Here is a 12781-nt window from a genome sequence, read left to right as displayed (position 1 = left end):
TTACCTTATTGATACCCATCATAAGGAAGTGATCAAGCAAATATCGAGCTTCTGTCAAAGTGCAAGCATTAATCACTGCTGTTACATCCAAGGTCTCTCCTTCTTCCTATGTGTGCAAAAATAAGCCCATCAGGTTGTGAAAAAGTCTCAAGAATTATAGTAATTTATTGCCAGCATAATAGAAAGTATCAGCTTTGACATTTAAATGCTTTGCAATCTTAACCTGCAGTACACTATTGACACTAAAACTCAGGTATCAGTTGTATAAGTCTTAATCTCAAACTTCACATAAAAGTTTTCACCAATTTTCACTTCCTGGCTCAATAATTACACAGACAAAAAATAATTTCTAAATGACAACATTTTCAGTGCTAACACAATTGTGTTCTCTTGTCCCAATTTTACCATTTTTGCAATAATATTTGACCTACCTTTGCTTCTTCCATTTGCATAATGTTTGCTTGGCAGTCAGAAATGCTGTCGTTGATGTAGTCTATATTTGCAGTTACTGATTCCATCTCCTCATTTATGTTTTGGACACTTCTATCTGCTTCACTGCCACCCCCACCCTTGATGAGCTTCTCCCTTTTCTTTGAAAGCTTATCTCTTCTTTTGGTGAGTTCTTCACGTTGCTATTTTCCACAAAGACATAATATTACAGAGAAAAGAATTAGTAAGCCCTTAGAATACTGAAGCACCTTTTTGTTTTCCTTCGTTTGTTACAGTTTAATTAACATGTCATGATTCCCATGGGAAGAAGTTACACAGGTGACTACAGTAATCTATTTGCACATGATGCCATTAGTGTGCTTCTTAGTTCTTACTAAGCACAGCAATCCCATTGCTCAAATGTTTACTGGAGCCAAAAGTGTCTTCACTGACAACAGTAGTGAAGCCAATGCTGCCATAACAGCAATTAATTTACATTATTTGATAGAGCCAAAGTGCACAGCAGATCACCCACCGTAAGCAACCTGTTCATATCTGCCTCCATGTTGGAAATAGTCATCCTCTGCATAATAATATCAGTCACTCTGCGTTCCAGCAACTGCCACTTCATCCTGGCTGCCTTCGAGGAGTAAACTCTGCTCGTCACTGCCTTCCGCTGGTACTTCCTTCTGTGACACGTTCAAGACAAACACACAGCTAAGTCTGAAGTAGTCCAGTGACAAATTCTAATGTGGAAAGGATCAGGCTGGAATATTTTTCACAAACAACTTAAGAATGTCATGCAGAAGTTGTTGTAGGTTTTCACAGCACCAGACAGCTGCCTCTACCCAGCCCCGAACTCTATTGCACTCTAACATGCTGCACTTGAAAAACAGGTTCCAAACACTGCAGCATCTTTCATGATACACTGTTGAGTTCAAATGCCACGTAGGTGTTGTTCTCTGTTTATCAAGGAGATCTGCTTCAAATCACAGTGGAAAAGCACAAATAAACCTGATACACTGAGCTGCATTTTCCAACAAGTTTCTCCATGAACTTAACACTGCTGGCATTGGACCACCAAGGTAATTTCTCTTGAAGGGCAGATTTCAAACCCTCAAGATTTCAAAATCCAGTTTATGTGACCTGCCCTTTAATGCCACTTTATATTATTGTATTATTGTCTTAAACTCAGAAATCTGAAATTGCATTTGATAATGGTAAAATGCCCATTTTATGAGCATTACATGATAACAGTTTGACAGCTAACAGCTCCTGCAATATGTATCATCACAACAGATGACACAGGTGTTCTAGCAGATGTACCCGCTAGAAAGTGCACACAAATTTCAGTTCTTGTAAGAGAGTCCTAAAAAGCTTTAACCCTTACCCTGTTCCATTTGTTGCAGTTACAGATAATGCCTGAACCCTTGCAACAGGAATTCTCATCTTCTGCTGTGCCGCTGCTCTGGAGCCATCATGCTCGCCTGACAAACTAGAACTTGCTTCCTGCATGGAATGCTCAGGCAGACTCAGCTTTCGACTCACTTTGCCTGCCACTTTATCAGACAGAGGCCTTACTTGCCGACGAAGGGCTGTGACCTGAAACACAGTGCAAAGACATGATTAACTCTCCCAAAACTGAGTTCTAAGTTACAGCAATACAACATTGTTCTGTTTTCAAAGATGCATCGCTGTTTTACCACAGTACCTCTTCAGTTTTGCGACGCAAGATAACTTCTTGGTTTCTTTTCTGAGCTTCCAGAAGCTTGAGCTGATGCTGTGAAAAAATAGAAGCAGCACATGATATTTTTTCCATTCTCTCTCACAAGGACTGCGCTGTATAAACAAAAAAAGAGACCTCTACACATTAATACAAATCTGCAAAATTGCTGTGACATGAAGACTTAAGTCATGATTGTTTCTTGATCTTCCTAGTGCAGAACAAAAATAAGTGTTTTACGGTATCAATTCTATCAAAACCAATAATTCCATGCAAACAAGGTGGTAGCAACAACTTTGTGAAGATACACTAAACACTAATTCACTGATAATGTTGATATACATACTCAGTAAGCACAACAGTTCATAGAAGACTTATCACCTGAAGCTAGGAACTGTGTTTGCATGGAAGTCAAACCAAATTTTGTGCATTTTTATGGTGAAAATATACAGGTACATGCCTGCCTCTTTGAATGCATATACACAGTGTGTGCCTGCAAGCAGAGGCACATCATAATGGCATGTGCTTATTCCAAATGAAAGTTCTTTATCTGTGAAATCACCTCTCGTTTGCGTTGCTCCTTTTTAAGCTGTGCAATCTCTCTATTTCTTCTAGATTCAGTCATTCTAGCTTTCTCCTGCTCTTCTTTCATTTGCTTCATCAAGCGAACCTGTAAAGAGGTCATCACTTAGAAAAGCTGTTCACACTGAAGTGCTGCTCCCTGCCCTCAACCATGTAGAGTTTTCTCTTCAAATTGCCATCTTCCACTATATTACATGCTTTTAGCCATTTACATCTTCTATCTCATGTCATCTTCACTCAGTGCTGAATAACAGCTAATAAACTGTGCAAGCTTATGCATGTTTGATTCCTTAATTTCTGTTCATTAAACCTAAAAGCTGCCCCTCTCCCCCAGGAACAGCCTGATGCTCACATCTCTTCTATTTTCAGACTTTCAGGCAGATAACAGCAAGAACAGACTTATCAGATAGATGGATGCACAGGAGATTTCAACCTCATTTTCAGTAAACATTCATTGTGCAACACTTCAATTTACTGAAATATACCTTGGTTTTCTTCATCTCTGTCACCTCCTGCTGCAGTTTCTTCAGCTGCTTTTCATATTGAGACTGATTTTTAAGCAAACGTGCATGCTCCTTTTGCGCTGTTTGAAGTCTCTGCAGTTCTTTATTCATGGCTTGGAGTTTCTTTTCATATTCTGACTTGATTTTTTTTGCCTTTTCTTCTGAATAGGTCTCTACAGAACCTAGAGTAAAAGGGAATTCTTAATCTGCTTTTGTTCAGGGTACTTCTACTATTCCAGCCACAGCAGATAACCTCCTCTGCTCTAGCACTGCTATAGTATTGCTCTGCAATACCTTTAAAACAACCTAATTTCTTTCTAGTTCCTGCTACCTGCAGTGCTTTGAACTTGTATGCATTCTGGAATAAAAGATCAACTATTCACACTTTGTAACAAATCTGAGCACCTGAAAGCACAAATACACACATTCACACTATGTACACAGGAGCATAATACCACTCCTAAAAGCCATCAAGCCTAGCATCCCTCTTCTGACACTGATCAACGGGGAAGGTCTAAGGAATAACAGGGGAACAGCAAAAGCTTAGACAGCATATAACCATAAAGGATAAATATGTTTAAAAAATAAAAACAAATTACTTTCCACAGCACTCCCAAAGTGCAGTTATTTGTGGCTTGGGATTCCTGAGTCATAGGTGGTTTGTCATCTCAATGCTAATACCTATTCAAAAAGGTTTGGTCCATAAACACCTCTGAAATGTGTGTTTCACTGATGCTTGTTCCTATTCTCATGCAAATAAAAAGAAAGTGGGGAGGGGAAAGAACACGAAAAAACTTTTTATCAGGAACTATCTCCAGAATTATGAGAGCTCTTAGAAAACTGAAAATGCTTATTCACCCAAATCAAATACCTGTCAGTAGCAACACATTTCAAAAATTTCTTCTCTCAATTCTGACAGAAACTAGAATGAATAAAGAATGATTCACTGGCATTATGGGTACAAAACATACTTCTGTTTTCTGCAATTTCTCATCAAATTTGAAAAAGAAAATGACAGAAGTAGAAAATGGTTCAACTTGAACAGCTTATACAAGATCAGTGATTTTGTACTTCTTACCCAAGTTTTGAAGAACCTGATCTCTTTCAAGCTGGGTGTCTCGGATTTTATGTTGTAGCATCATTAGCTTCTCTTCATACTGTTTTTTCAGTGTTTGCAACCTTCGCTGGCTGTTTTCTAGCTCATCTATCAGTTTCTGCTTAATGGCTATTTCACAGGTGATATTTGCCAAGTCAGCTTGATAATTTTCTAAAATAGAAAAATCTCTGTTAAAGTAAAGCAAGGACCACGTGAACACGGATAATCCTTGCAATCTTAGGGTCACTGTAAATACATATTGTGCACGGGAGGATTCCACACAAATCACAGTGAATCTGGCCTCTGGTCAATTTCAAAACCCATACAGGGACACTCAGTCAGCTGTCTATTAGATGTTTTAGCACCATAACAAAAAAAAAACCAATTCCCAGAACATGCTCTTCACAGAGAATTACACACAGACGGTTTACAACACACTTTACTGCCTACCAAGACCTGAGGTTTTTACAGATATTATTTGCAAAACTCTACAGAATATTGCACTGATATCACCTTTTTCATCAGAATCAGAATCTGATTCATCTGAGCTTTCAACAACTTCCATATCATCTTCATCCTCATCATCTTCCTCTTCTTCATCATCATGATCACTGACTTCCTGAATTTCCTCCTACAAAACATAGACATTAAAGCACTCCACACTTTTCCATGCTTAAGTAATTTTTGACTATCATTAGGAAGCAGCAGTATTCACCTAGCACATTCCTAATTTTCTTTCTATAACATTTTAAATCTTCAAACAGACTATGAACAAATAAACCAAACACTTAAAAATACTTACTCCCTCCAATTCATTATTCTCTCTCTCTGAAGTGCCTTTTTCATCTCTTTTCTCCTGCTCGTTGTCTGTGTTATCCTCCTTGACACTAATAGAAGAGGCAGACACAAATTATTCACAAACTGAAATGACAATTGTTTCCCATCCCCCAAACCAGTAAGATGTAATTCCAAATAAAGATGAAAAATAAAGAGTAGTTAGAAAAATGTACCAGTGTTGGGCATGGGTAAAACACAACTTCCAAACTTCTGCAGATAATGAAATAATGCCTAATTACTCTTAATCTTGGTTTGCAAGGTAATAGTAATGATTAGCACATTGTTCCAGCATACCGCACAACTGGGACAATCAGAATACACATCTCCATATACTACAGCAGCACTCATTTTGCATGGAAGTTGCAGTGTACCCAGAGTAACTTTTACAAAACAATAAAATAACATTGTGTGCAAGTACAACATACATTTCAGGTATTCCTACACTTTCAAGCTACAACAGACCCTACTGTACTTAGAATAGTCTTAAAATTTATGTATAAACCTTAAACAATATCCTAATTTATCATAATTTATACTTTTTCAATTCGTGACATAAAGGGAATGCTCAAAACAGTCACGGATACAACAATAAAAAGGGTTTACAGAAGGGTTTTTTTGATTTTGTTCTGAATGTTTGGTGTATTACTCCTTAGGGCAACATTTTTAAGTGCACATTTAAGACATTACATGCAAATATAAAACAAAAAATCAAAGGCACTTTGCACATTGTCACAGACCAGGTATCAGTCCCTCTAGTGCTACATGTACAAAACCCAAAGCTCCAATGGATGGGAAGCTGTGACAGAATAAAGCTAGACACCATAGAGGTACTAATGAAAAAATGTGGTTAGAACTGCATTATGTGGAATCCACCCCAACTAACATCAGCTGCATAAAAGTTTGGCAAATTGTGCTGTCACTGATCAGGCACAGAGACTAGAAATGCACATCTTTCTCCACTAATACCAAGAGGAGCTCAGATTCACGATCAAACTCTTGGGCAAATCCAATACTCAGTGTAGGGACAAGAAATAGACAATAGATTTGAGACACTATGATTTGGTTAGTGACATCTTTAAAACAGAACTCGAATCTAAAAAGTGCCTGTTGAGTAACACAATGCTGTGTACACATGATCTTCTGTTTTATTACTTTTTAATCTATTTAATGCTAACTGATTCCCTTCTGCCCCACTCATGACCAGTTATGAGCTGACCATGCACAAGGCAGAAAGCTTTTCTTTGGACCATCTGAATCCATGCAGCAGCTGGGTATGCTGGAATTTAAAAATCTAACCAGATTTGTATACAAAAAAATGCCTAACAGGGAACACTGTGTCGTACAATCTCATTTCCACAGATTCTCCTGCCCCTCAAACCAGAACATGTTCTATGTTGGTTATTAAGCCTAAAAGATAATGGATCTTAGCTGCAATCCTCATGAAAATTGGGGCAAACCTCCAGTTTCCCTGCCACTCAGTACAGAACTAACCACTAGAGAGAATTTGTGTTCTGCCTAGGAAAGGGGAGAGACAGGAAGAAGGAGAGCCAGCAGCTCTCCCAGGTAGAACTGTACTGCTTCATGTGTGTGCTACTGGTCTGTGGATTCACATCATGTGCATTGATTCACTGGGTAGGGTTTTTGGATAAAAATAGCAGAAAAATAAAAACTCCTTTGGTTTCACTTTTAATCATAACATAGCTCTCTTTTTAGAGCCCTCAGTTTAACCGCCCTCTGTGAATGACCATTCATCTACTGGTTTGGCTGAAACAGAATGGGAGGAACGACCAAGGCTTTTGTTGCATTTTCAGAAACCAAAGCAGCAGACTTGGGTGAGGTGCGATGGTCCAAGACACTCTTGATCTCACATGCCAAAATTATTACTGTCATATACTGCCTGCTAGACATTTCATACTATATGTGCTACTGCACCTTCCTCCTGCCTTTCATTTCACTTAGACCATGCAAGAAAGAAAACAATTAATTCAACAGGAATTCCACCTCCCCATAAAAGCTTGCTCAACCCTGTGTAACGCCAGAGTCAACCTCAATTCCACAACAGAGGTTTCTTCCAGTTAAAACACTAGCTGAAAGTGAAAACCCAGGAAAGAAATCTGAAAATTAACTACTCCTCAAGTACCTATGAATCTGCCCAACTTCTTTTCATGTATGACAACCAGTTAATTGAAATGACAGGTAATTAAAAACCTGGGAAATATTCCAACCTTCTTTCTTCTTGACTGCTTTCCTCAAGTTTCTGTAGCCTTCAAAAGCACGAGGTACAGTATTGGAAGGCCAAGCCAATGAAGGACAAACCAGACAGTGAAAAGCAAAAGTGATAAGAAGGTAAAAAAATGATATATATGAGCTTGCGGAGTTTAAAACGAAATTTTAAGAGATACCATCAAGAGACAACAAGTAGTAAAAAGGCAATATATCCTGGACAGTTGCAAAGTAAACAGAAAACAAAAAAAGCATGGGTAGGTTAACTAATTTGTCACTGATAACAAGTAAATTCAAGTTACATTAAAGAATAAATTTTAGACAATATTTTTAACTTTGCAAATTATTTCTAATAACGGATTAAGAAAATATCTCAATTCTAGAAAAATATTTCTCCTATTTCTCTACTTAAAACTGGCTGGTAAAATACTGAAAATTGCAAATACTCCCACTGACCCAAAGTTATATATTCTCAGGAACATTTCAGGGAAAAAAAACCAATGCACTAGTCTTATATATGCTGATAATGTATAGTAATATAAAGTAAGAATAAGAAAACTTTTTAATTATTAATCAATTAATATTCTAAATAATATATTCTGAATATAATTAATACAAAAAATGTTCAAACTGCATTCATGTTTTTGTTTGGGTTTTTTGTATGTTTTTAAATAAAAAGCAGAAAACTGCAGCTTATTTTTCTGAGATTCAGAAAGTACATGTCAATAATTTCTTGTTATTTTTTAATAAATTAACAAAAAACATGCACCAAAAGCAATGAGATGGACAAAATGTTAGTATTTCTGCCTGCACTTTTTCCTCTTGAATAAACATGGATTTATCAGTAAAAAAAAGTCTGCATGACACCTGAAAGCATAGAGATGGCTTAAAATTCATCAACTACTGAAATTCCTCATTTCCCATTATGACAAATTTCAAGCAAGAGTTTTTGCTGCCTTTTCACCTTATACTGCCTACCACCTTCCTTTGGTATCAGCTAGGAGCTAGCAAGCTGAACCCCATGTAATTTTTATCACTAATTTAGTTTAATTAAGGTTAGGGGAGTCAAAAGAAAACAGTCAGAAATGGTTACCAGGTATGTAAGATTAACTAACAACTGAAAGGAATGTGGAAGATTTGCTCAGGGGCTTCTAGTGGTAAGTCACATTAAGTCACACTGTGGGATATTCCAATCAGTAGGCAAAATATTACTGCTGTGTAAACTGTTTCCAATAAACTTCGTGACAGGTGCTTATTAAGGCTACAGATATTTAACACTACATACCTGCTGCTCTTTCAGAACCTTGCTCTTAGACCTTCAGGCTACCTCACAAAAATTTAAATAAGCTGTATGTATTTAAAATTATGCACCTCTTGTCATACTGACCCATACACAGGAAACAAAAGACCAAGAAAGGCAGCAGACGGGGCAGAACTAGTAGCTAGGCTTACCAATCCCATTAAAATAGAAAAATACTAGTCAGATAACTTTAAAAGAAAGGCAACACTGAAAAGAAATAGTAGAGTAAATGTAACTAAATGCCTGTAGAAGACATAATTATAACAAAGAATCCCCATCAAACTGCACGGCAAAGTATCTGTGCATTACATTAATGTACACACTGACAATTCCTGAAATTTCAATAGAATAAAAATTCACAGTGATATAACCTCAACACAGACTTTTCACTAATTGGATAGAAGCACTCTGCAGATAGCAAGAATGACAATGTACAATCCCTCAAATTCTAGCATTTCTTAGCATCCAAGGAATATTCTTCCCAACACATGCACCTCAGAAATTTCTTTATTACAAAGCAGTCTGCAGATAGGCTAGTAGATAGATTCAAACCTTAGCAGCACTTTGAAGAGTATGATCCCATTTTATAGAACACAAGGCCCACTTTAAGATAGAGCCATCAAGAGGCCTCTTCCAACTTTACTTTCTCCATAGCCCTCTAATTCTACAAATCTAGATCAAAACTGATCTCAAAAATCATTTATGGTAAGTAGACCCTACTTTCAGATCAGACTACTTGGCCGTCCCATCACAATATTTGCTTGGTGTGAAAAAGTATGACTGGCTTTCAAAAAAACAAAACAAAATCAAACCACAAAAACACAACCTAACAACTGAGACTTTATCTAAGTATGTAGCTAAATGCATGCTTGATTTTAAAATGTGTTAAAAAAATACATAATCAAATCTCTTTGTTCCTGCATTTACAGTTAAAGGACATAATGAAGTGCTTGGCTGAAGAGAGGGCAGAACATTCTGCTGATTTTATTTAGTACTTCCATCTTCCCCTCAAGTTCCTACAAAAATGAGACAAAATCTATCAAAATCCCCATAAAAGTCTAAGAGCTTCCTAAAAAACGAAACGCAAAGAATCTAGCTGTACTTAAAATGACTGATCTCTAGAAGCACCAGACATTTGTGTGGTGAACGGATTTATAGATATGGGACCTAAAATTAAAAATATGACTGATCCTCATCTACTTTATACTTCGACTATTTCAAGCTTAAACTGTTATAGTTTTACTCTGAACTTGCAGAAGTCTGAAGGACCATTATTAAAAAGAGTAACAGATTAGAAGCATGAAAAATTTCTCCTAAAACAGAGAGATTTCTAATGGACGCAAAGTCTGAGTACACAAAGCCTTGCTGTGCTAACTGCTATCTAAACAGGCATTTATGTCAATTTCTATGAGGATTTTAGTAGATGAGAAGTTGGACAGCAAAAAAATCAGCAAAGCATGATGTTGCAGAGAATTAGGAAGCCTCAAATTAAAACACATTCATAGAAGCAAAAGATAAAGCAAAAGAAGCCATTTCAACAGCTACCAAAGAATCCCCAGCTATTCAGAATATCTTTTCTTCAGAAAGCTGTTTCAGTTTTGACATAGAGTTAAAAAAAATTTATAATTTTTTCCAACTTCTGTTAAATTTCACGTGCATTTTAGAAGAAAATTTTAAAAACATCAAAATTTAGAGAGAGCACCTGTGCTTTTATCACTGTGCATAATTACGCAGAAAAGTTCATTACAAAGGAGACACTCAGTCTACAAATACTGCACACTTCACTGGAAGAAAAGATGCAAAAGAAAACCTGTAACTGCAACATGTAAAAGAGTTTGAAGGAACAGCTCTTTAGGGTCCAAACCCACATAAAAAGCCTTTTTAAGTCTCAGTAATTTAAAAAAATAGGCCTTTTTACTAAGAAAGAGAAAACAAATAGCATTATAATTCATACACCACCTCTTTTTCTTTTTCCTTTCTTTTTTTTTCAGCTTTTCTAGATCTTTCTTGGCTATATCTAGAATTTCCATTGTCTCCTTCTCTGAGGAAAGCATAGAAGCAGAAAATGCTGATGGTCCACCAAAGTACGTGGCTCTCGATGAGGCTCTTGACAAGTTGCGTCGAAGATTTTCATTCACTGCTTCACTTTCTAATAATTTTGCTCTTAATAAAAAACAAAACAAGGAAGAATTGTAGACCATTAATTACAACTATTGCCAGTACATGAGCTGCACACTCTTGCCTGTGTAACTTCAATGCACTACATTCTGTCTAAAAAGAAACTACAAACCAAGTTGAAGTCTAAAAAAATACAATTTAGCGAATTCCTTTAAAATACCATATATTTTATATATATACCATTTATTTTATAACCAATATTATATATTGATTATATATACTGTACATATATCATATAACCTTGACAGAACACATGAAAATATGTCTGTATGAACATACACACAGATATATATAAATATATATACACACAGATACAAACCTGAACATGCTTTATGAATATAGATAGTATATGAAAGCTACACAAAAGCTCTAATGTAAACTGAGGATAGGTCAGATAATTTTTATCACGGTATATGTCCAAGACATACATAAATAAAAATATTTAAAATATTTAAGATTTTCTGAATTTTAAAAGTAATTATTTTTTAAGAACGTATTTTTGAAACAACTAATTTCTCAGTGCTATCATTTTTATATGAGGTTATAAAGTTATAAAAGAACTGTTCTAAGTTTCACTGTCCTTGGTGCAACAATATTAAGTTATCACCACAATTTAGGCAACATCTTACTCTCATTTCTATTGTCAGTTTGATCTCTAATATTTTTCATTTATGATGAAAATGGTCTTAGAAGCTGAAGGACCACTCTCCTAAAGTAATCCCCACACAGGAAAACAGCTGAAGTGTTGCTAACACTTCTATTAATTTCTTTAAACAAAAATTCTCCAAATACATATAATGCAAATACCTGAGATCTTCAATTTCCTTGATATAGTTGTGAATCATGTTGCTTATTTCTTCATTTCCTTCCCCTTTGAAGGACAGAGAGAAAAGGGGAATGAGGGAAGAGAAAGATTAAGAAAGGGTGGTAACAGTATAAATATCTGAATATAGCTACTAGGCACAAGGCAAAGGGAAACAGTCACATGGGCTACAAATGTAAAACTTAACTTATTTGTAAAATAGCTTTCCTTCTTAAACTGAGTTACATTTTTTGTTCCTCTCATGTGATATGTAACTTCTTATCCATATTAGCACATTTTAACAATGCTTAAATCAAAATTATTCATCTGAAGTTTAATTTGGAGTCAAATTTACTGATTGTTAAACCACCACAGGAGCTAAGCATCAAATAGTTCCTACACAAAAATATTAATTCATGTTTCCTGTTCACATTTCTAAACAGATGGTCAAATCAGGGTACCAAACTATTTGCATTATTAAAAAAGTCTCCTGAGACAGAAGAAATAATCATATGGGGACCTATCCCTGCCAAAGGAGGTCCTACATTGCTAATAAAAAGGCATAATTTCATTTCAAGGGATCAACGAAGCAAGAACATATAATTAATTTAAGTTTATGAACTTCTGAAGCAGTTTATGCACATTCACAGCATACCTGTCCTGGCTAGCACTTGGTTGGCCTGATCACTCATCAGCTGCGTTATTCTGGCTCTAAGAGCATCAATAGTCTCTTGCATTGCTTTAATTCTAACACGCAGATTGTTGTTTTCTGTTTGCAGCATTGCATTCTCATGGAACATGTCATTGATGCTTTCAACACCTTCTTCATCTATAATCCTTTTACCCTTCAAGAAAGTAAAAACATTTTGTTACCAGTCAAGGCTGACCTACACTTATAAAAAAATTCTAAGTTAGTAAATGCAATTCACAGATGACTTAGAATTCCAAGCAGACACTCATAGCACAAGATAATCTCTCAAAGAGTTTAAAACAATGATAAAGGGACAGTTTTCAAAAGATTGATGTCTGGACCAATGCCTTAGCATCTGGGTTTCATGTAATTCCACTTCAGTGTGGAATACAAGTTCTTGAGAAGGTTAAAAAATGA

General features: G+C 36.1%; 1 protein-coding gene across 3 annotated transcripts in view; it reads right to left on the bottom strand.

Annotated features, from left to right (window-relative positions):
- KIF21A (kinesin family member 21A) overlaps nt 1-12781 on the bottom strand; it is an 86784-nt gene that overhangs the window by 29900 nt on the left and 44103 nt on the right. For 2 of the 3 annotated variants that reach the window (XM_041405392.1, XM_041405390.1), the window contains exons 9-22: nt 12329-12518; nt 11679-11742; nt 10653-10856; nt 7396-7434; nt 5136-5220; nt 4847-4964; nt 4316-4504; nt 3220-3419; nt 2715-2822; nt 2141-2209; nt 1820-2031; nt 965-1118; nt 432-632; nt 5-106 (exon numbers count right to left, since the gene is read on the bottom strand). In XM_041405392.1, the coding sequence (XP_041261326.1) occupies nt 5-106; nt 432-632; nt 965-1118; nt 1820-2031; nt 2141-2209; nt 2715-2822; nt 3220-3419; nt 4316-4504; nt 4847-4964; nt 5136-5220; nt 7396-7434; nt 10653-10856; nt 11679-11742; nt 12329-12518 (1935 nt within the window). The remainder of the gene's footprint in view (nt 1-4; nt 107-431; nt 633-964; nt 1119-1819; nt 2032-2140; nt 2210-2714; nt 2823-3219; nt 3420-4315; nt 4505-4846; nt 4965-5135; nt 5221-7395; nt 7435-10652; nt 10857-11678; nt 11743-12328; nt 12519-12781) is intronic. The other variant, XM_041405391.1, reaches the window with a different exon arrangement.

The sequence above is a fragment of the Onychostruthus taczanowskii genome, unplaced genomic scaffold (assembly GCF_017590055.1).
Source record: "Onychostruthus taczanowskii isolate IOZ18803 unplaced genomic scaffold, ASM1759005v1 scaffold23, whole genome shotgun sequence".
Taxonomy (NCBI): Eukaryota; Metazoa; Chordata; class Aves; order Passeriformes; family Passeridae; genus Onychostruthus; species Onychostruthus taczanowskii.
Note: the sequence above shows the minus strand (reverse complement) of the source record. Positions and strands in the feature narration are given on the sequence as shown.